The sequence below is a fragment of the Melospiza georgiana genome, chromosome 1 (genome assembly GCF_028018845.1).
Source record: "Melospiza georgiana isolate bMelGeo1 chromosome 1, bMelGeo1.pri, whole genome shotgun sequence".
Classification (NCBI taxonomy): domain Eukaryota; kingdom Metazoa; phylum Chordata; class Aves; order Passeriformes; family Passerellidae; genus Melospiza; species Melospiza georgiana.
Window position 1 is genome coordinate 17,456,443 of NC_080430.1, and position 21,153 is coordinate 17,477,595.

At 38.8% G+C, this 21,153-nt stretch overlaps 1 protein-coding gene across 2 annotated transcripts in view; it reads right to left on the bottom strand.

Annotated features, from left to right (window-relative positions):
* The window catches only part of MYO3A (myosin IIIA), a 105,668-nt gene that overhangs the window by 26,351 nt on the left and 58,164 nt on the right, over positions 1–21,153 (bottom strand). Inside the window, exons 16-24 of one of the 2 annotated variants that reach the window (XM_058031278.1) lie at positions 18,198–18,324; positions 17,246–17,456; positions 15,214–15,361; positions 7,869–8,022; positions 6,558–6,646; positions 4,566–4,693; positions 4,292–4,446; positions 2,082–2,161; positions 1,391–1,468 (exon numbers count right to left, since the gene is read on the bottom strand). In XM_058031278.1, coding sequence (XP_057887261.1) covers positions 1,391–1,468; positions 2,082–2,161; positions 4,292–4,446; positions 4,566–4,693; positions 6,558–6,646; positions 7,869–8,022; positions 15,214–15,361; positions 17,246–17,456; positions 18,198–18,324 — 1,170 coding nt within the window. Of the gene's footprint in view, positions 1–1,390; positions 1,469–1,904; positions 1,947–2,081; positions 2,162–4,291; positions 4,447–4,563; positions 4,694–6,557; positions 6,647–7,868; positions 8,023–15,213; positions 15,362–17,245; positions 17,457–18,197; positions 18,325–21,153 lie in introns of both variants that reach the window. The other variant, XM_058031287.1, reaches the window with a different exon arrangement.

Here is a 21,153-nt window from a genome sequence, read left to right on the forward strand (position 1 = left end):
CACCATGTGCCTGAGAGTATTGTCCAAACACTCCTGGAACTCTGCCAGGCTGGTGCTGTGACTGTTTCCTTGGAGAGCCAGTTCCAGGGCCCAGCCACCTTCTGGGTGAGGAACCTTTTCCTAATATCCAACATAAACCTCCCCTGATTCAGCTTCGTGCCCTTCCCTTGTGTCCGGTCACTGGTCACAAGAGTGAAGAGATCAGTGTCTGCCCTTCCTCTTCCCCTCGTGAGGATGCTGAAGGTCACAATGAGGTCTCCCCTCAGCCTCCCATTCTCCAGGCTGGACAGACCAAGTGACTTCAGCTGCTTCTCATAGGGCTCCTCTCCAGACCTTCACCATCCTCATCCTCATGGCCCTCCTGTGTGGACTCTAACAGTTTAATCTCTTTCTTACATTGTGGCACCCAGAACTGCCCCCAGCCCTCGAGGTGAGGCTGTCCCAGGGCAGAGCAGAGCAGGACAATCCCTCCCTTGCCCTGCTGGCCATGCTGTGCCTGATGCCCCCCAGGACAGGGTTGGCTCTCCCGGCTGCCAGGGCACTGCTGGCTCAGGTTCAGCTTGCCATGGACCAGGACCCCCAGATCCCTTTCTGAGGGACTGCTCACCAGCCTCTCAATCCCCAGTCTCTACACACAATCAGGGCTGCCTCATCCCAGGTGCAGAATTTGGCCATTGTCTTTCTGAATTGTCATATGATTTGTTGAGGTCTCTCTGCGGGGCCTCTCTGCTCTCAAGAAGTTGACAGCTCCTCTCAATTTAGTGTCATCAGAAACTTGGCATTCCTTTCAGCTGTGCACTAAATTCACCATGAACACTCCCTCAGCCACTTTATGGTTTGCTGGGAGAGATGACTAAACAAGAGTTGGAAATTCAGAGCAGAACCAGCTCTGTGTGCCACTTCAGATGCTCTTCACTGCTATTTTCTGTTTTAGGACCAGCAGCAGAGCCAGTGCTTGGGAAGATCCAGAGCACTGCTGAAGGAGCCACAAGGATGAACTCTGGGCAGCCTCTGTGCAGTGACCATTGAGAACTTTCTCTGGAGCTCCTGCTTTGCCCTCTTTCTTAAACTCTTAAGGAAATGCTACACCACTAATGTCCAATCTCCCTTTATCTTCTTTGGTGGAAAAACAAGCAAGTGAAAGATTAATATTGATCATCATACATCATCATGACAGCAATGTGGCTGTGTAATCAACTACAGTTAAAGATGAAACATCACAATCTTCTCGAGGTATTTGTACTGCACAGACTGCTGCATCATATATGCAGTTCACAAACTCTAAAATGGATCACTACTGAGTCTAACTCAACAGGTGCATTTCAAAAAGTAAAAGAATAAACATTTTTTTGTACTCCAGAAGTACGTATTAAAAGATCTGATATCTTACTCTAAAATAAGAAGCAACTGTCTGTGTTTTCATGCTGGTTGTTTCTCTTGGATGATGTCCAGTATCTCCTGCTTCATTCTATAAAGATGAAGAAAAAATTACACTTTTTATCTCTAGTTAGCCTGCAGTGCCCTTTCCAATGCCACAAGAAAGCATCCCTCAGAGAACATAAATAATTTAAAAAGTATTCTAAACAGCAAAAGTTACAGCATGATCACTAGCACAAATCAGTTACACCAACACTTTGCTACACAATACACAAATATTCGCACACACAAAGGGCACAAGTTGGTAACACAGCATCTAATAACTGCCACAAATAACTGGACAATGTCTGAGGTCCTGTCTGTTATTTCATCATCACTGTTAATTCGATAGTTTTCTAAGAAATGTGGCTATATTCCACACCAATATTTTCTCTTTTTGCTACAATACAGCTGGGAAATAATAATTTTTTCCCCCTGAAGTTGTTATAAAACTATAGCCAGAAAGAAGGGAAATGTTAGGTTTTTACCTCACGGAAGGAATATGAATTGCACAACACAAAGATATCCAGCTAAACAGAAAAGAAAATAGAAGAGGGAGAAAAACCAAGGAAGGGGTTACTCACTTACTTTCAATACCATAACAGCTACTGCCTTTCTAGTTTAAATTAGGCTTGAATGCAGAATCACAAAATCAGTTTTCTTACCTTTGTATGACTGATTGATTTTTGGGAGGTCCACATTTGATAACTGATTGTAGTTTTGCTTTTGGTGTGTGCCAGGTTACCTATGGGAAGATGAAAGAAAGTAACCTACCAATGTGCTTGCATCTCATCTAAACTAAGAATGACCCTGAACCACCTTATTCATGCCCCCAGTGCAACCATATGATTATGAAGGTCATTGGCTTTTTCAGAGTGTGTCCTCATTTCCCCTTTAACCCTTGGGATGCAATGAGCTCTGAAGAAGTTGCATGAACACAGAACATGATGTTTTATTCTCCTTCAGCTCATATGTCATCTACTAGATTAAAAAAAACTAAACAGACTACTATAGAAGGTAAGATAGATACATCTTATAGCATACTTGTGGTTTTACCCTAAGAATGTTACTGTACTATTCTGGTTCTAATGCTACATATAAGTTAAAGAAAAATGTGCTAATACCCTTCTCTGGCCCTGAGGAAAAGTGACATGGCATGACTCAAGTTTATGCACCTAAACTCTACTCTTTACTTCGCTTTCAACCACTGGTAAAAATAAGATTGTATCTTTCCACAGAACTTGCTGGAAACCATCACTGTCCTGTCCTTTCTCTGAAGTGTGGCTCAGCGTTCCTGGAAGGCTCATAGCTGACATGGACTAAAACTGTCCCAGGGAGGCATTCTAACCATTAATCAGAATGAGCAGCCCTGTGGGAATGTTTCAGCTACTATTCACTGGCTCTGTTTGGTTTATTAGCACAGGCAAAGTCTTAAAGCTCTAACTCTGGAACTCTAAGCCAAGCAATACCTTCATTATTATGACCTTGAAGGACTAGGTGCATTGGCATGCTTTGCACAGATACTGGTTTTTTCAAGGAATAATGAAAATTCTGCTGAGCTTTCCATCATGCCTCTCTGTATTGATAAACTCTAAACATTGCTGCATGCTGCCACTGCTTCTGCTAATAACATGAAAATTCTGGGATCTCCCTCTCCCCTGGGAGAGCCTGTATCTCCCTGTGCTCAGCTACTATCAGGAAGAGGTGGATAAGAGCTGGAATAACAGCTGCAATATGTGTCATGGTAATGCACCTGGTATTATGTGATGATACCAAGGCCTAAACCTCCCTGGGGTTCAGCTGAATATCACAGGGTGGGAAGGAAAAAGAAAGGATTACTCACAGCTAACTTTAGCTATCTGAAAGTGAGATGTCTACAGAATCCCTGATGTATTCAGTGAGGAGAGACACCTTCAGAGGAGATTTTTCCCATCCCAAGAGAAACACCTGAGATAGTCAAGATGGGTGGGACTTTGGGTAATTCTCTGCAATTACTCTGATTCTAGATAAATAACACAGATCAGAAACCTAACTTTAAGTTGGCTGTAGCTGGAAGGTTTGAGTCAATTTTGAAATGCTACATGCAGTGTTTCACAATATTTAACAAGAAGACCAAAACAGCCTTCAGAGTTATCTTGCAAAACATGAAGACTTAGATCAGTTCTTGGAACTATTTGGATGCTTACTTGGAATCTATGGAAATTATAGTTTAGTATATTAGCAAATATCAACAAGTCAAAAAGTTCAGGCCAAGGGCATTGAGCTCCGTGGTTTTCCAGGAACACTCACTTAAAATAAAATTCTAAGACCAAATTTTACATTCTAATAGCAAAGCTCCCTTTGTAAAGAACAGAAGCCTTGCCAAAACCTCAGCTTCTGTAAGTTATGATAACATTTTCATTTCCATTAGGCTCTTCCAGTTCAGCTTTTCTGTTCTGCTAGAAATATGTCTCCCATGTAATTGTACAAGAAAGTAATGTTGTAAAGTACTTACTATGTATGGCATCAACACCATCACACAGGGAGTACTACAACACAATAACAAACTGGTTGGAAGGAGACTTACCTATCATCCTGCAGTGGAAGGCAGGACACTTTGCAAGGACATAGTTCAAACAAGGTGCAATTTAGGAGTAACTTCTGTAGAGCCAATTTTATTCCTCCACCTCTACTTACAAATTTCTTCAGGAAGAGCTTACTACAAGGACCCCATCGGTTACCTATTGTAAAGAACTCTAGGACTGAAAATGGAGGAGTGTCTTCTCAGTCTTTGCAACAGATGTTAGGAGCCCCAATCTTTGTTCTCTACCACTTGGAGATAAATTGCACTGAGGCAATTTATATATGCCCTGTCTAAAACAGGCCAGTGACTTACCTGATCCTTCCTGTTCAGTCCTCATCTCCCTGTCTTGATCCCCCACCCTGAAGACAGGACCCTGAAAGAAGTCTCTACCACTTCCTTGGCACTTGACCAGACCAATATCTCCCCTGCAGCTTGAGACGGCTGCAGCTCCATTCAGTATAGATTCCATGGTTGGAAAGTGAAGCCAAAAAGTGTACAATGTCATCAATGAGTGTTCACATGAAACCTAGCAGTGGTCATCATGAAGGCTGGAGAAAGCTAAGAAGATCAGCACAGAGCAATACCTGTTTTTGTGAGAGGGTGAGTTACCAGCTGTCGTGTCAGGTTGTTTTCAGATGATCGCAGTAGCAGCACAATATCAGCTGGCAGAGTATCTCTGTTTTTGGCTAGGAATCCACTTGCATTATATAGAACCTGTTTAAAAAGTGCATTTATACATCTTCTTGATTTTGAAAAGTAATTGTAAATTTAAGCTTTCTGGAATAGGGCTTTTATTTTAACAAGATACACAAATAGTTTTCAGCCATCAGGCTCACTCACTTCTAGTCTACTTTTTTGATCACTGAAAGTTCCACCTTTTCAATACTGAGATATGATGCAAATCACTAAAAACAAATCTATAATTCCAAAGTAGCCTGAAACATTTATTTTTCCTAATGCAGGCAGATGTTTTAACCTGTGTGGATTTATCACCAGGACAAGTGTATTGCAGTCCTCCTTTACACCTGTACTTGTGCTAATGCACAATTAACAATGCACTTGATTTCAACCACATCACACAGCATTACCCATATGACTGTACAATCTTTGTGTCTATTCATATTATGCTGTACTGGACCCAGGACTTAACACTCCTTCCAGGGATTTCTGTATTAATTGTAGAGGAAGTTTGCAGAATCACAAACTGCATATTGGCAACTGAGATCTTTCTAAAAATTCCAAGAATGGTGTACCTAATTCAAAATGTAGCTTCAGAGTTGTATCTTGATGGTCTAAGAGATTCACAAGAAAACCTGACCTGTCAAGAAGGGTAGAAGGTACTGGGACATAATGTTTTGAAAAACCCATCACAGAACAACCCAGCAACATTCTTAAATTATGAAAAAGCTTTGTAAAGGAAGAGGAAATAAATAGTTCTCCAATTCCACAGAAAGCTGGACTAGGGGCAATGAATTTACATGGCAGCAATGGATACATAAGTTAGACAGCAGAAGAAACTTCCTAAGGAGTTTTTTGAACACTGGGGCATTGGTGTAATTCCCCATATTCAGTGGCTGGTAACAGGAATGGTAGAGGGAGACCTGGCTTTCTACTCCTTGCAGTGAGTTATGCTGTGCTGGTAAAATGCAACTCAGCTGGAGATGAGGTCCAGAGGAGTTACAAGAGGCTCCTTGTAGCTGGCTGTCTTACACAAGGGGTAAGGTATTTTCCATCAGCTGATGGGCAGTATTTGTCTCCTCCCCGGCCAGCTGCTCCAGCACTGCACAGACCCAACATGGTTTCCCATGAGAGACATCAGTGCTCACTTTGTACCCTTTAGAAGAGCTCAGGAGGAGGTGAGAGCTCCTGCTTTCCCAAGGGAGGTTCAGGTGACCAGTGCCATCCTGCTGCAGTGTGACAGCAGCTCCTCTGTGTTTGCGCAGCATGCGCAGCCCATCACCCGGGAAGGGAAGGGAAGGGAAGGGAAGGGAAGGGAAGGGAAGGGAAGGGAAGGGAAGGGAAGGGAAGGGAAGGGAAGGGAAGGGAAGGGAAGGGAAGGGAAGGGAAGGGAAGGGAAGGGAAGGGAAGGGAAGGGAAGGGAAGGGAAGGGAAGGGAAGGGAGCTGCTCACTGAATGAAGCAGGAAGCGGGGCCTGCACTCGCTGTCTGGCTGATGACAAAGAACAGAGCTAAGAAAGGTTGATGGTGTGTAGGAGATAATAGAAAGGATGGAGCTGAGTCCTGGTTAGAGACAGTGGGAACAAGCATGGTGCAGGACTTTGAGGAGCTAAGGGGAAGAGCACTGAATTGCATTACATACCAGTTATGTTTTGGGTCTTCAATAATACAGTCAGTTCATTTACCAGGTGACATTTAAGAAAAATACACTCCTGCTATTGCTTTTTTTCTTAATTGAAGGATAATAAATTTTCAATTTACTTTTGATATGTGAGGCACTGCCAACATTCCTGTGTCTGGACTGAAGAGAAAACTGTTGAGAACCAACCCAGATGATCTCTTCTACTTCCTTCCAGTCCTACCATTCCACAATCCCCAACTAACATAATCAGATGTCTTACCTTTCCTGCATAATGATAAATTCCAAAGGTTAGATCTACTCTTTTGGGTCGCCAAAAATATTTTGATTTCAAATTATCTTCAAATTTTTCTGAAAGGAAACACATAGCTTATCTTACTGGAGTTACTGTACAATCATTCTCTTCTGAAGCTGTATCCCTCCAAGGAGACTTCTGACTTCTCAGCCAATGCAGAGGCACAAAAGAGACACTGATGCTTTCAAGGACAGAGATACCATAATGGTCTTGTAACAAAAGACACTGGATAGAAAATATGGGAGCTCTTGGACAAGTTACTTGCTTTGTTCCAATTTTTTAATGTGTGACCTCAGAAAATCATGGAATCATAGAATCATTAAGGTAGAAAAAGATGTCTAAGATAATTTAGTCCAACCCTTAATCCAGCACCACTGTGTTCACCACTAAGCCATGTCCCCAGGTGCCACATCCACATATGTTTTGAACACTTCCAGGGCTTGCCTTTCCAAGATTTTTATCTACCTATATGAAGCAATGCAGAAATCTTTCCTAAGGATTCCTTGAGGAGTTGTAAAGAAACATTCACTGATTGAGTGCTTCTGTGCTGTAGACTAAAAAGCATGAGGATAAAAGAACAACAACCTCATATAATTGCTTTAACATGGGCATTGTTACTGGATGCTATTAGGTTTTCTGATTGCGTGCTGGCTAAAACTCTAATTTGACATTTTGCACATTCAAAATGAGTAAAACCAGGATTTATCTGCACAAAAATACCACTGAAATAACGAAGTCAATGGTAATTGCAGCTACTCAACAGCACTGAAATATTCAGGAACTGAATTACAACGACTTTAGGTGTTTTAATTTTAATTTGTGAATAGAAAACACTCAGAAAGCATAATTTGTTAAAAGTCACTGAAGCATGTTTGCAGTCATTACTCTTCAAAAGTATTAAACTTCTTGCTCAAATATTGCTCATCAAAAATCTCAGAGCTGAGCATGACTGAACTTTGCAAACAGTGTTCTTGGTCTATGAACCTAGAGTTTTAACTCAGTTTGATCTTTACTCTTCAAGCTCTGCAGCAAAAAATTCCTGAAGGTGGGAGAACTTTAAACCTGGATTAGCAGCTTAGCTTCATTTGTACTCTTGATGTTTCCCTATGAACTTCAAGGACACAACCATCCCAGCATGTATGTCTCCCTCAAACACCCTGTGACACTGAAATGGGGGCTCACTAAAAGCATAACTAGCATGTAGTCTGAACTGTAAGTGCCAAACAGAAACTGAACAGAAGGCAAGCTGCAAAACTGTGAAATGAACCATATACTTACCTACAAGTGTCTGATCTGTTGCTTGTGGGAATCGACTTTCCTCATCCAGCAGAGACAATAAACCCATTGGTTTCTGCAGGAACATGTCCAGGAGGGGCCTGTTGTCCTCATATTCTATAACTCTTGCATCAACACCTTCGTAAAGGTATTCATTCTGCAGCAAGAAACAGAAGGCATGCTTTGTCTGTGTACACAGAACCCCTTCAGAAAATAATTCACAAACTGTCAATTGTAGCAAATTAAAACTGCATTGAGAGAGTGTGCCTCAGGGCTAAAGCCATCAAGGTTTTGCAGAAATAAATGTCAGTTGGGATTTTGGTTTTGAATATGTAAGTTCAGTACTCCTATGGCATATTTGGTACTTTAGAGGAATAGCAAGAATTAAAGAGAGTTGAAGAAGATAAAGTATATTGTTTGCAAATAGAGACCTCAGGGTCTATTTATTTCCCTGGTCTGAAATGTAGAAAATTTCTTAACCATTTAGAGCTATATTTACATTCCCAACTCATTGCTACTCATTGCTCAGATCCAAGTGATGGCTAAGATTTACAGATGACAGGTTCCAGTGCCTTTACTTGTTTGATCACCCTCCCCAAACACCTGGAAAAATTCTTAAGTGGAGAAGAAAGGTGCACATACTTTCTAAAAATACTTCCTCAGAATTGAATAAATTGCCTCAGATTTGCTTCTAACACATTTTCATTCATTTTAAGAAACTAGGGAAAAGTATTCAGCAAGACTTAAAAACAGCAGAAAAGCTAGTGGGGTGGACTTCTTTGTTTGCTTTTTTTATTTGGTTTGGTCTGGCTGTTTTTTTCCTGAAGACTGCAAATATCTGGATTCCTCCCAGACTAAGAAAAAAACCAAAACCCAAAAGCGTCCACAGCATGTTGCAATGGTTTTATCTTTACTATAATTTTGATTATAGCTGGAGAATACAAGAATGACCTTCCTTAATCCTTTAGAAGGCAGAGGACAGCTGCAGATTTAACAAGAGAAAGTTGCTCTAGGGACTACCACCCCCCATTATTTTTTCTGGAATTAGGTAAAGCAGTAGCAGTTTTCTACCACACAATTCTGCTGTTTGTGCCAGGGATGCCTTCAGTCCTGTGCAGGCTGTACTGTGAAACACAGAGCTTTTGATCAACTTTAAAATCATCCCTCTGCCAAAGGATAGACTTTATAAGTGTTGTATTCATGTATGGTGTTAACATCACAGTTTTGCCATCCTGAATCCATTGTGAGAAGAATGTCACAAAAATGAATGATGGCTAATATTAATGAGTTCAAAGACCTCTAACCTTGGAAGGCCTCTCCTTATGTGTCATTCCCTTCAGTCTGAATGAGTGAAGAAGGCAACACATCGAGCATTTAAAAAAGAAGTTCACTTTCATATACAACGGAAAAGCATCTGTTTCATACCTCTTAATCTCAGAGAAACAACAAAGGCATAAAATCAATAAGACTGCTCTAAAAATACAAACACAAATAAAAATCTGCTGATCCATTTGAAAGAGGACATGAAATATATATCTAAACCCTTCCAGTATCCAGATTGATGTAATTTCCCAGGACACTCTTCACTCTAAGGATAGGTTATAATTCAGTTTATATGCCACACAAGAATCTCACCTACAGCCCCATGAGGACTCCTCATTTGAGACAAATAACATTAACCTCATTTGTATCTCCCCTGAAGCACTGGACAGGTGGAGTTTTGCTTTTTAATGTAATCAGTGACCTGAGTAGCAGGACAAGACAGGGGAGTAATAAATGTATCACAGATATAGGTGAGAATTTAATTATATACCTGTAGGAGCTGGTGGCAGAAAGGGAATGAGTCTGTGTTATCTCCCAGAGATAACATGGGAGTAAGGGCAGTTTAACTGAGGGCTACAGCTACACTGACACAGATGTTCATGGAACCAGCTGTTACTGCTCAGGATTATCTGGAGTGCCCTTATCAAGGGGGCAAGGGGAAGAGACTGCTCAGGATGGTCTGTCAGAGGAGAGCGTTTCTGCGACACTCGGACATCCTCAACCATAAACTTTTGTTTTCTAGTCATAAACTGTTTCCAACTTCAAATACTTGTGAGAGAGGTTGGTTTAGAGAGCTGATAGAATTGTTCTCCTTGAAAAAGGAAGGAACTCTTAGAAGCTGTACTACCATGCTATAACAGCAACACCTGCTCCCCTCCCTGCCCCGGCAGCACACAGGGCCTGACCCCCAAGCCTGCAGTGTGTGTGACCACTGAGTTTGTGTCCTTTGTGTCTCACAACTGGACAGGTGTCAGCCCTGACAGCTTTGGTGAGGCTGCCATCTCCCCAGCAGGACATGATGGAGTTCACTCCATCACTTCCCATGGGCTCCTGAAGGACAGCTGATGACCAAGGCAGGCACCAGTGTGACAGATGACTCAGAAATGATACTGTACTACATTTTCTGATGCAGTGCTGGTTTCAACCACATCATTAGGATACAAGCAACAACTATAAAAGCTTTAATGATGGACATCATAAAACTGTAATGAAACAGGTCTTATTCAAATTAATAAGATGAATCAGCTACAGGATTTTGTAATCCCCTGTGATGTTTTGTGACAAGAAAGCTCCACAAAATAGCTACTTCTTGAAATTCTAAAACATAATCTATTAGAAAGTATTCCTGTGGATGGGATGTCAAAAGAAATAATTGAGTTACACTATTAATTTGGCTCCCATCTCATCTTAGTATTACTTAGTATCTTTCCTATGATCAAAACTATGTAACATTAGCTTGTACCACCTGGTTTCAAAGGTAATAAAGAATTACAAAATGCATTAGGAAATGGTCTTCATGTTTAATAAAGTAATGCCATTTACCAAGAACATTTTATGATGACACTTTGGTTTAAATGGGGACACCAGAGACTTATTCACAAAGAACCTTTTCCAGCTGAAACTAGAAGATTAAGTTGTCATGAGAATGTAAAATAAACATTACATACATTTAATGCAAAAATTATCGTCCTTCCAACTGACAGCAAACTTGCTACTTTCCAAAATGTTTTAGCTATCTGCCATTACACCTTTTACTTCTTATGGGGGAATGACAAATGAGAAAGGAATAGGAAGGCTGTTTTGCTGGACATTGTGACCTGCAGATCATGGAGCGGAAAGAAAGTAACACATATATATCTAATATGTAAGGGAAGGACAGGACTGAAGGTCCAAAAATTCTGCTTCGCTTTATATTGACCAAAAAAGCCCCCTGTGCTGGCAAAACAAAAAGCAGTGACTAAGTTGAGAGGCCACATTCTCTCCCCAGTCAGCAGAGATAGGGATATATCTATTTGTCTCCATTGACTAGTGGGAATCTACACTATCTTTATCTTAAACTATATACCCACTTCAGTCTTTCTGTTAAATTAGGGAAAGGCGATTGCATTCAGGCCTAAAAGCCTTTATTCTTAAATGCAAATGTTAAGTCAACAATAAAGAAGAAATTCCCTTAATTTTGACTTGAGTTGTCCATGTTGGCCCACAGACACTCCACTCCAGCTGACACCCTGAGCCTCAGGTTGTGATAGTACCACTGTTCCTTTCTTCTATCCTGTCACTACTGTGGCTTTTTTTTTTTTTTTTTTTTTTTTGTGGGCCAGACTTCCAAGGAAAGCAAAACTGTAAAGCTGTGAATGCTTTTCAGATTCAGATACAGAAAAGAGACCACTGACAATGATAAAACAACTTCACCTGCAATACTGAAAGTACAATTCAGCCTTATGAGTGTATTTACTACTTGGCTTCATTGGTCAAGTTGCCTAAATATAATTCACCTTCTCTGATGACATAATCACTACTTACCAGGTGAACATGAGTTAATGACAAACTAAACTGTAATCAACCAGTTAGGCCTCAGCTTCCCAGCAGATCTGTCAAATTTCATCAAATTGCAAGTGATATGATATTGAACAGAGCAAAACAGAGAGAGGAATGAAAAAACAATGTATCTGTACATTTTATGTCTCTTGAGGGAAGTATAAAAGTATTTAAATTCTTCAGTCTTCCTTGGGTATATCTACAGGGTACAGTGCAGTGTTGTGTTACAGATTTCTGAGGTAGCACAGGGCAGTCTGACATGTCTGTCTGGCACTGCACAGGGCTGTGGAGAGACACTAGCCTGGCTCCCAGTGACAGGGGCACAACAGTCAGGGCTAAGGGAAAGTCAACAAAGATCTTGGTGACTTCTGGCATCAGCCTTCTCATAAACATAACTTCTTTCTTTTAGACTCTAAGACACAAACCCTTGCACATAAAATCATTTGTAAAGTCAGGCAGATACATCAGCAAAGGGCAGAGATCATCCTAGTGGTTGTTTTACATCAGTGAAATATTTTATTTTAGTTTACAATTAAACAGCAGAGTTAACACAGCAGAGTCCTTACAGAGAACAGGAAAGATTCTGGAGCCACCTGCTTTCTCAAAGCTGTTTTTGTGATGTAAAACTGGGACAACCATGTAATGAATAAGTGAAAAGTGAAGTCTTATAATGACTATGAATCACACCACAAATCCTTCTGTGCCATTGGGTTGTAATGCAGAATAACACATTTCTCATTTCATTTCCCATCTCTGAAAGGGGGAGATTTACACCCACACTTGCATGAACTTAATCTGTATAGCTCCTTCTGCACTCCTGTCGTCTCTTGGGAGACTGCTACAAGACACTATAATGAAGTTTGATATAATCTGATGTAAAGGTTTGATGTACATTAAAGTAGACAGTCACCTGGTTGGTAATAAAGGCTGGATGTGGACACGCAATAGAAATATTAGGACTGGTATAAATGAAATATGAATAGGAACGTGCATATAAGCACCAGAAAAAATAGTCTTAAAAGAATAGCTGTGTGATAGCCTGTGATTTGAATGAAGAACGTTTGTTCATAACAATAAAACTGAAGAAAGAGTTCCTTACATCAAGAACAGAAGGCCTTGACTTACACAAAAATACAGTGCAGAGAGTTAGTGAGTGGAACACTCTCTAAACCTGACAGCAGGAGCATGACTGTGAGGTTATAGCACATCACACACAATTTTCTTATGAGCCCACCAAGGAAATGGGCTGTAGGCATAAAAATGCATATGTTCCAAACAAGTAAAGCCAGATAATGACCTTGCCTAAAGGTTATGGATGCTGAAGTAAACAAGGGTTTGAGGCAAAGAATGACTGCTAAGGGCTGTAAAAGATATGTCCAAAAGCTATTTCAGCAACAAGAACCTAACAGACATGATGAAGACTTGCCAGCTGCCATCCATTATTCTATATGTCATTCAGAAATTTTCATGGCCAGACCATTTGAATACAGACACACCCACCCACTCACACCATGGTGCATTCTATGTATCCGTGAGTCCATGAAATCTGTGAGAGAATGAACGGAAATGGGTAAAATTGATGTACTTAGAGATTCTGTACATAAAAATTATCTTTCCCTTCTATAGAATATGTAGTTTTACTAACTACCTACAGAGAGAAATGGGCAAACTATATATTGTCAAAATAAGTTCATTTTTCCCCCCCACCTGCTCAGTAGCAGAATAACCACCCTGACCATGGTGCAGCAAAGCACATACAAGGGAGCAAGCTGTTCCTACTGCATGGTGACACTTCAAACCTCTGCAATAATATAGGTCTGGCCAAAAAGTTCTGAAATAGGATACCTAGAAACAAGTAAAGGCAGATTACACTAAACTTGAATCTAATTAAAAAAGAGAAGGAAGATTAAAACATTATTTGGGTGCAGGAATAGGGCTAAGAATGCCAAGGCTGGTCTCTCAGCAACAAAAGGCAACTAGGGAGAATGTGGTCCTGCTGGGGAACAAGTTTGTGGATGACACGGAAAAGGCTGAGATATTCAATGCCTTCTTTGCATAGGTCTTGACTGATAATCCCAGGTCCCTGAGACCAGGGGAAAAGTCTGGAGCAAGGAAGACAATTTTAGCATGGGAGGATCAAGTTAGTGAACACTGAAGCAAAGTGGACATATGCAAGTCCGTGGGACCTGGTCAGTGCCTGGTTCTGACAGGAATAAGTATTGATGCTGCAGTCTGTGCTGTTTCCATCTCCCAACTGTTAGAAACAGCAATATCCAAAGCCCTTCTTTTGCGAACTTGTGTACTTTGGAAAGAAGATGACCAAGTAATTACAGTAGATCTAGTAAATTTTCTCTGGCTTTTAGATGATATTAAAACCAAGGAAACACCTGTGTCGGTAATCTTGCACATAACTCTATAAAAACAACTACAAGATACAGGGCTGCAAGATAACATTTCCTGAAATAATTGGGAAGAGGATAAAACATGTTGAGCCAAAAAAGATTGTCATATTACACATAAATATATACACCTCTGGACTGGCACATGCATGTACATGCAAATACACATCTGCATACATGGACAAGTTCCAAACCTGTATCTGCCTCAGCCTTAAAAGAAACAGTGATTAACACTGACAAAATACTCTGTTTCTACTAACAATTAAAATTAAAATTCAGGAGAATTTTTATACATGTATCACAAACACCAATAATTTCAGTAAAAAACAAAAGTATAATTATCCTATGGTTTGAATTCTGATTATTCTGCTATAGAGAATTCTGAAATATTTAAATTTTCAGCAAGATCTTTTTTTTTCTCCTGAAAATGTTATTTCTTCAAATAACAATATGGAATAATGATTTAAAGGTGGTCAATTTAATTGTCCTGAAATTATTTACAAAGTTGAGATGATTTTTTGAGGTTTTTTCCCCTCTCCTCTTCAAATTCATAAACTTTTATATTTACAATGCTATTCCTTTTCTCTGCTCTAAAGTAAATTATTTAGATTAAATCCCATCATTATTTAGCTGAGATGATCTAGTTTCTCAAGAAGAAAAAAAATAATTGTGAAATTTGCAGTTTTTAATAATGGAATTTCAGTTTCATTAAGCTTATTAGTAAACTATTATGAACCCTGCACTTTCAAAGTTTTGTTACCACTCATTTACTTTTTTACTAGAGAATCATACATTACAAGACTCATTATTCCTCAAGAAAACAACATTGCATTTGCATCAATCAGATTATCACAGTGCACAATGTTATGTTGCTTAGTTACTGTAAATTTTTACTTGCAAATAGCAAGCACTGCTTAATGGAAAACATACTTAAAAAACATTTTTTATGATCTGCTATTTACAAGCTATCATGGAGAAGGAACAATGTAGTTTCTTGAGACAGGGTTTTATACATTCAGTAATACTGAAAGCTTTATGTTTTATGTGTTTAGTAATACTAAAGCTTCATCAAAATAACCAACACATACCTGTTCCCAGGCAAAGACATGTTGATTGAAGTAGAACTGAATTTGTTCATTGGCAATGTTGATACACAGTTGTTCAAAAGAATTTTTTTTGAAATTCTCAAAACCAAAGATGTCAAGAATTCCAATATTCAAGCCGTCATCATTTTCACTGCAAAGATGAAATATACTTTTCATTGTATCTTTATTTTTCATTAACCAGCTTCATTACTATTTCACAAAAGGAAATCATGGGCTAAATCTGTACACCAGTTAGACAGGATAGGTTTTGCTGAACCAGATCTCTCTGAAAATGACAAGAGGTGTTAGTTTGAAATACATAAATGCAGATCAGTTCAAAGATTACTGCAATGCAGACCAGATACACAACAACCAAGTCAACTGATAAGTGAATAGGGGATTTACAATTTTATCTTTACACTAATATTTGGAAGTAATTATTCTAAAAAGCTGACTACAGTACAAAAAGAACATGCAGTTCTTTTTGTTTCTCTTGGAATAACACAAGCTTTACTCACCAGCATCCTGAAATTAAAGACTGTTTTCATTAAGTATTATTTGTTCATATTACTTACTTTTTACTTTTTACTTTTTTACTTTACTTATTACTTTTAATAACAATTAAAATTGCTTAGTTTAACATTAAAGTAGAAAGAATGACTAGCTAGACCTTTTATGCAGCTGAATAGCTACTTTATGCACTGGGATGTAGTATGAATTTAAATTACCAATTAAATTCTAGAGAAGCGCTGGAAAAACTTTGTTTTGATATTTTAAGTAGGGCATACTCAAGATATGCGACCATGTCTGCAACTGGATAAAAGCTCTAATACTTATTTGCTGAAGCAAAAAATTAAGATGATATAATTTTATAACAAACTGAGGCTGACATTAGTGACCTTTCTAGGCAAGTAAAATATAAATCACATTCTTTCCATAAAACCTCTTTGAGGGGCTATCTGTAACCATTTTTTAATAAAGATTTAGGAAATCAGAAATTAAGAATCAGCCTCAAGATACTCATGAATAGCACTTAAACCTCTTTGTGAAACCCATCTCAAAAAAGGAAGTGTTTCATCGTTGAGAGATCTGAATTTGGGGACTATTTATTCTGTCTCAAAATTACATTTCTGATGAATAGATTGCTAAAATTTATCTGCCCCATGCCTTTTTCAGAGCTAATTATATAAAAATGGAAAATGAAAATTATTTTACTACGACAAAATCAAGCAAAAGTTGTTTGGGTTTTTTTATAGTCATCATTTCAGGTTGAATTTTCTCCCTCTTCACCAGCATAGTAAGAAAGTATTCAGTTTATAAAGGGCTTTGTAACAGACAACTGAGAGAGGCACACAGGCTGGATGTGCTGCCCCATCTATCATGGATTTTGTCCTATCACTTACTGATTAAAGTTGTGTTTATTGTTGCTCTGCTATAACCAAATACTTAAAAGTTTAGGCAAATTTTAGGGTTGCAACCTTGGCTGTTCTTTGATGTTTAAAAAGAAAAAATCCAGGAAATCCAGATCTGCAAACCAAAGCTATTTGCTATTGACATGGTGTTTAAAATGTCACCTTTTAAGGGTGAAGTGGACAATACCTCCAGTAAATGTTTTTAAAAACTATTCCCACACATATATGAAACTGTGTTTATAACAACAGTGACAAAAGCAACAGCACCAGTGTAAATCAGAGCAGAATTTGACCTATGTAATCAACACTATGAATATCAAAAGTTTACTCTGAAAAAAAATACAAAAGAAAAAGGGTTAGAAGTTAAAAGGGTTAAAATACAAAAAGAAAAAAAAAAAGGTTAAATGAGTAAAGATCAACAGGAAAACACCAGGTGCTTTTCCAACCATATCTACTGTATTTTCACTATATACTATGAACAGGACAAACCATTTTCAACATGGTAGGGTCATAAACAAAAAAGTAACAGAGGAAAAGAACTTAACTACACAAAATGCTCTAGTGTAAGACAACATTATTACCACAGAAAGAATATCTCTTTATTCTACAAAATCTCCTTTTACCTTAAATGTTTGTCGGGTTTGAGTAGAGTGTTGATGCGATTGACTATCCAGCTGAAGAGGCGCCCGTACAGTGCTTTGGCCATGGCATCTCTGACATCTGTGGCTTTTTCCACAGTGTTGGGGCGAATAATTGTTTCTCCTCGAGTCACTACACAGTGAGAGGTGAGGGCCTCTTGCAGCTCATCTGCCTGAATACACAGCAGGGATGCACCTGGGAAGGAATGTCACAGGCATAGCTCAGAGACAGATTTTGGCAGGTGACTGTGTAAGAAGTGCCCAAGCTGTGAGGTGTGAATACCCCTCTCAGTTATAACCCACTCGTACAAGTCACTGCTGTTCTCCTTTTGCTCCAAAAAAAGGGGTGCTTCTTTCGCTGTTCCACAATATTTTTCTATGGCAAGAAAACATGCAAGAAGATAGTGTGAAGACTTCATTATCTCCCCAGGTGCCAGGTGTAATTACTGAGAAAGTGTAGCAAATTTCTGGAGAACCTTTGCCCCTTTGCCTCCTCTACCTCCTAGCAGCTTATAATGCAAGGAATCCCTTCCAAAGAATTAGTGAGCCATATTTCCACAGGCACATGTGGGGAACAAGCAATGAGCAGCTGAGAAAGAAACTGGGAAAAAACTATTCAATGTGTTAATGCGGTTCTCCATCAAATGTTCAAATAACCTTGGAAAAATTCCAAAGATTTTTTTCAGGCATCTGCAGTATTAGTCATGTTTCCTGTATGCCAGTGAACTGGTTAGTCAAATAAGATGCATAACATGGAAATTTTTTTCTTTTTTTGCATTTGAATTCAGGTGGGATTAGAATTAATCTACCTTCAGTTTTTAATTATTCTTGCAAAATTTCCATGTGAATACAGTTTTCATTGATACCTCTTACAATAAAATAAATTTGCAATGAAAACTAAAGAAAAACAATGTTAAATCAAGAAAAAAACACTCACAGTTCTCAAGGGCTACTGGATTGGAAATGTTGCTCTTGTCAATCATATGTTCAGATACTACTGCAGAAAATTCAATGTTACCCACATTTAAAATGGCAGCCAGGATACTGTACACACTTCCAAGTTCCTGAAAAGTAAATTAAAAAAATTCAATACTTAACAGCCAGTTAATTTGTCTCTGTGGTTTGTGCCATGGGCATATGCATGTGTGTTGTTTCCTGCTGTCTGCCAAGTGCCCACTACTTCTAGGAGTGCTAGAGTCTAGAATAATTGTTCTCAGCAATTATTCCCATTCTCTACTTAGCCAAATCTTTCAAGAGTAAGACAGTCAAAGAGGACAAGACAAACCATAGCCCAACCTCTCTTCTGTACTTGTTGACAGGACAGGATTGCAGGAAGTAAGGAAATAAAAGTGGTGTGCATACCCCCTTACTCAGAAAGAATTCAGAGGTTATTTATAGCTGCTCTTCACTGTATCTGCAGGGGCAAACATGTCTAAAGATTTAATACCTAGATCAACAAAAAGTAGAAAAAAAATCTGTATTGATTGAAACAAGGTACTCCAAATAATAGGTCTATATCATCTCCCACCAATCTCATCAGAAAAAGTTTCACTAGGAGAAGAGTGAGGCCTCACATCTCTGATTTGACTAAGCACTTTATCCTTCAAAATACCAGTTAGGAACTCACCAAAGCATCTTAATATGGACTTTGCTTAAACAAATTTAGATTTCAAATTATTTAGGAGGTTCTGCCATGGTTTAGTCGGTAAGGTGGTGTTAGGTTATAGGGCGGACTTGATGATCTCAAAGGTCTTTTCCAACCTAGTTAATTCCACGATTCTGTGAAAAGGGACTCTGTCATGAAAAAGGCTGCTATTACTCTGGACAGTGAAGTGATATAGTCAGTAAATTAAGTACCTATACACAAATACATAAAATTCAAATAATATTTGAAGTTAGTAAAATAATGCTTTCATTGCAGGTTGGACTTAGATTTTAACTGCAAATTTTCATCTGAATGGTGAAGGTTTATCATTATACCTGATGATCTGAGTGTTTGTACTCAGAAAATTCTAGGTGTACCTGTAAAGCAGACTAGTAGTCTGTAACACTGTGTTTTGAGGCATACAGTAATGGTATAATTTATAAATAGCAGGTTGAAAACTTTTGTAGCAGTTTTATAAGAAGTAGTTTTGAAAATCTGATTGGTATTTTGTAACTATGAACTTTTTATAATTGCATAGCATTTTATCCATATTATTCAATCCTTTGTTTGTACCATGTCAGGCATCATTTACTCAGATAAAATCTCTAATTGCTTTAGAATACTTGAGCTTGTTTTCAACACTTTCAGAAGTTAATCTAGCAGTTAATAAATAGTGATTCCAGTGACAGCAAGACAAACTGGATAAGCTCACTCTAAAAAATTATGCTGAGGATAATTGGCACACAGTTTACTTAGGATTAAGTACTCATTTTCATTTTAAGCTTAGGGACACAGTTGAAATGCAAAGAAATGGATAGCTTAACTTCTGCCATCATGCTGTACAATATGTATAACTGCTGACATTTTTCTGCCCTTTTCCAGTGTGCTTGATATCTGGCTTGATCTGTCTCATACAACATAGTTATTGTTCCCCTCAGGCAGTCCTTTCTTACTAATTTTGCTGTGCAGCCTGAAATAAAACTGTGATTTTAAGACAAGGAGTACTGACAGTAGTTACTTTTAAAGCCTGTCAGTCAGTTAAAAGCAAATTTCACAGAAATAAAGCTTTGTTTAGGTCTCAGTTTTAACTCAAGATTTTTTCTGTCCATGGCTTTCTGCTAATAAAACACTGAACATGCTTATATAGAAGTTCCTCTGCGCACTGAGATGAATGTCAAAGCTTAAGGCTGCATTACTAAAAGTGAATTTAGGAAAGGAATTTAATGTCCTACAGGATATTTTTTTCACTGAAAAAATTTGTCTTTGCACACGGATCCGATATCAGAACCTCACCGGGGGAAGAAGACTCTTCCTTCACTCCTGCAAGCACAGCCTCAAACAGGTTAATTCAGAGGATTCAGGGCAGGCTGACATGGCTGGGGCTCACAAGTAGCCACAAGCAGATTGCCTATGGCACTCAGCCTGCTTCTGAAACTGCAGGGCTCTACAGGTAGATAATTCTTCACAGATTCAGCTCCCAGTGGCTTGCTGAGTTAATCAAGTGCAGATCCATGCTAGAACTGCACAATGCAGCCAGTGACCTGGTTCTAACTGCATCTTCAATATACATGGAAGGCCTCTTTTGGATGATCAAGATTATTGTTTCCATCCATCCAAGTGAACAAAAGAGCTGGAAACAAAAACAGACTTTCTGCTTTTCATGCTTTAAATTAGGACTTATCAAGGTCTCTGGTGCTGTGACAAAACTGCTATCAGTGCTGAATCATGAACGTCTTTTCACGCTGTTTCTGGAAAGGTGAAAGCACAAGTGAAAGGATGTGATAGCAAAGGTGCGATATTACTAAATGCAGCTGTGAATAACATGTAGACGACAAAGAGACTGTGAATGCCACTGCTACTACAACCTAATGGAAAGTGACTCTAAAGGAACAAAATAGGTGAATACATCTGTTCTGCTAGCTATTTCAAATATTTACATTGAGGGAAGCCAGAAACAGTCAACTGAAGTGAGCAATTTTCTGTGAAAAGCTTCTTACCACATACAGTTTTGTCAGAGAAATGAAAACATACATCCATTCTGAAGCACTAATGCTATATTTCACAGATACAGTATGGTTCATACCTCTACTATTTATTTTTTTATAAATAAAATCAGAGATAAATGACACCTGTGATGCACCACTTCTTGTAAGGCAAAACTAGGTCACAGAACGGGATTTTTTTCCTTTATAAATCCAGTCCTTTTTTAATTTTAATTCTACCAAAGACAGACTGAGGAGAGGGGTTT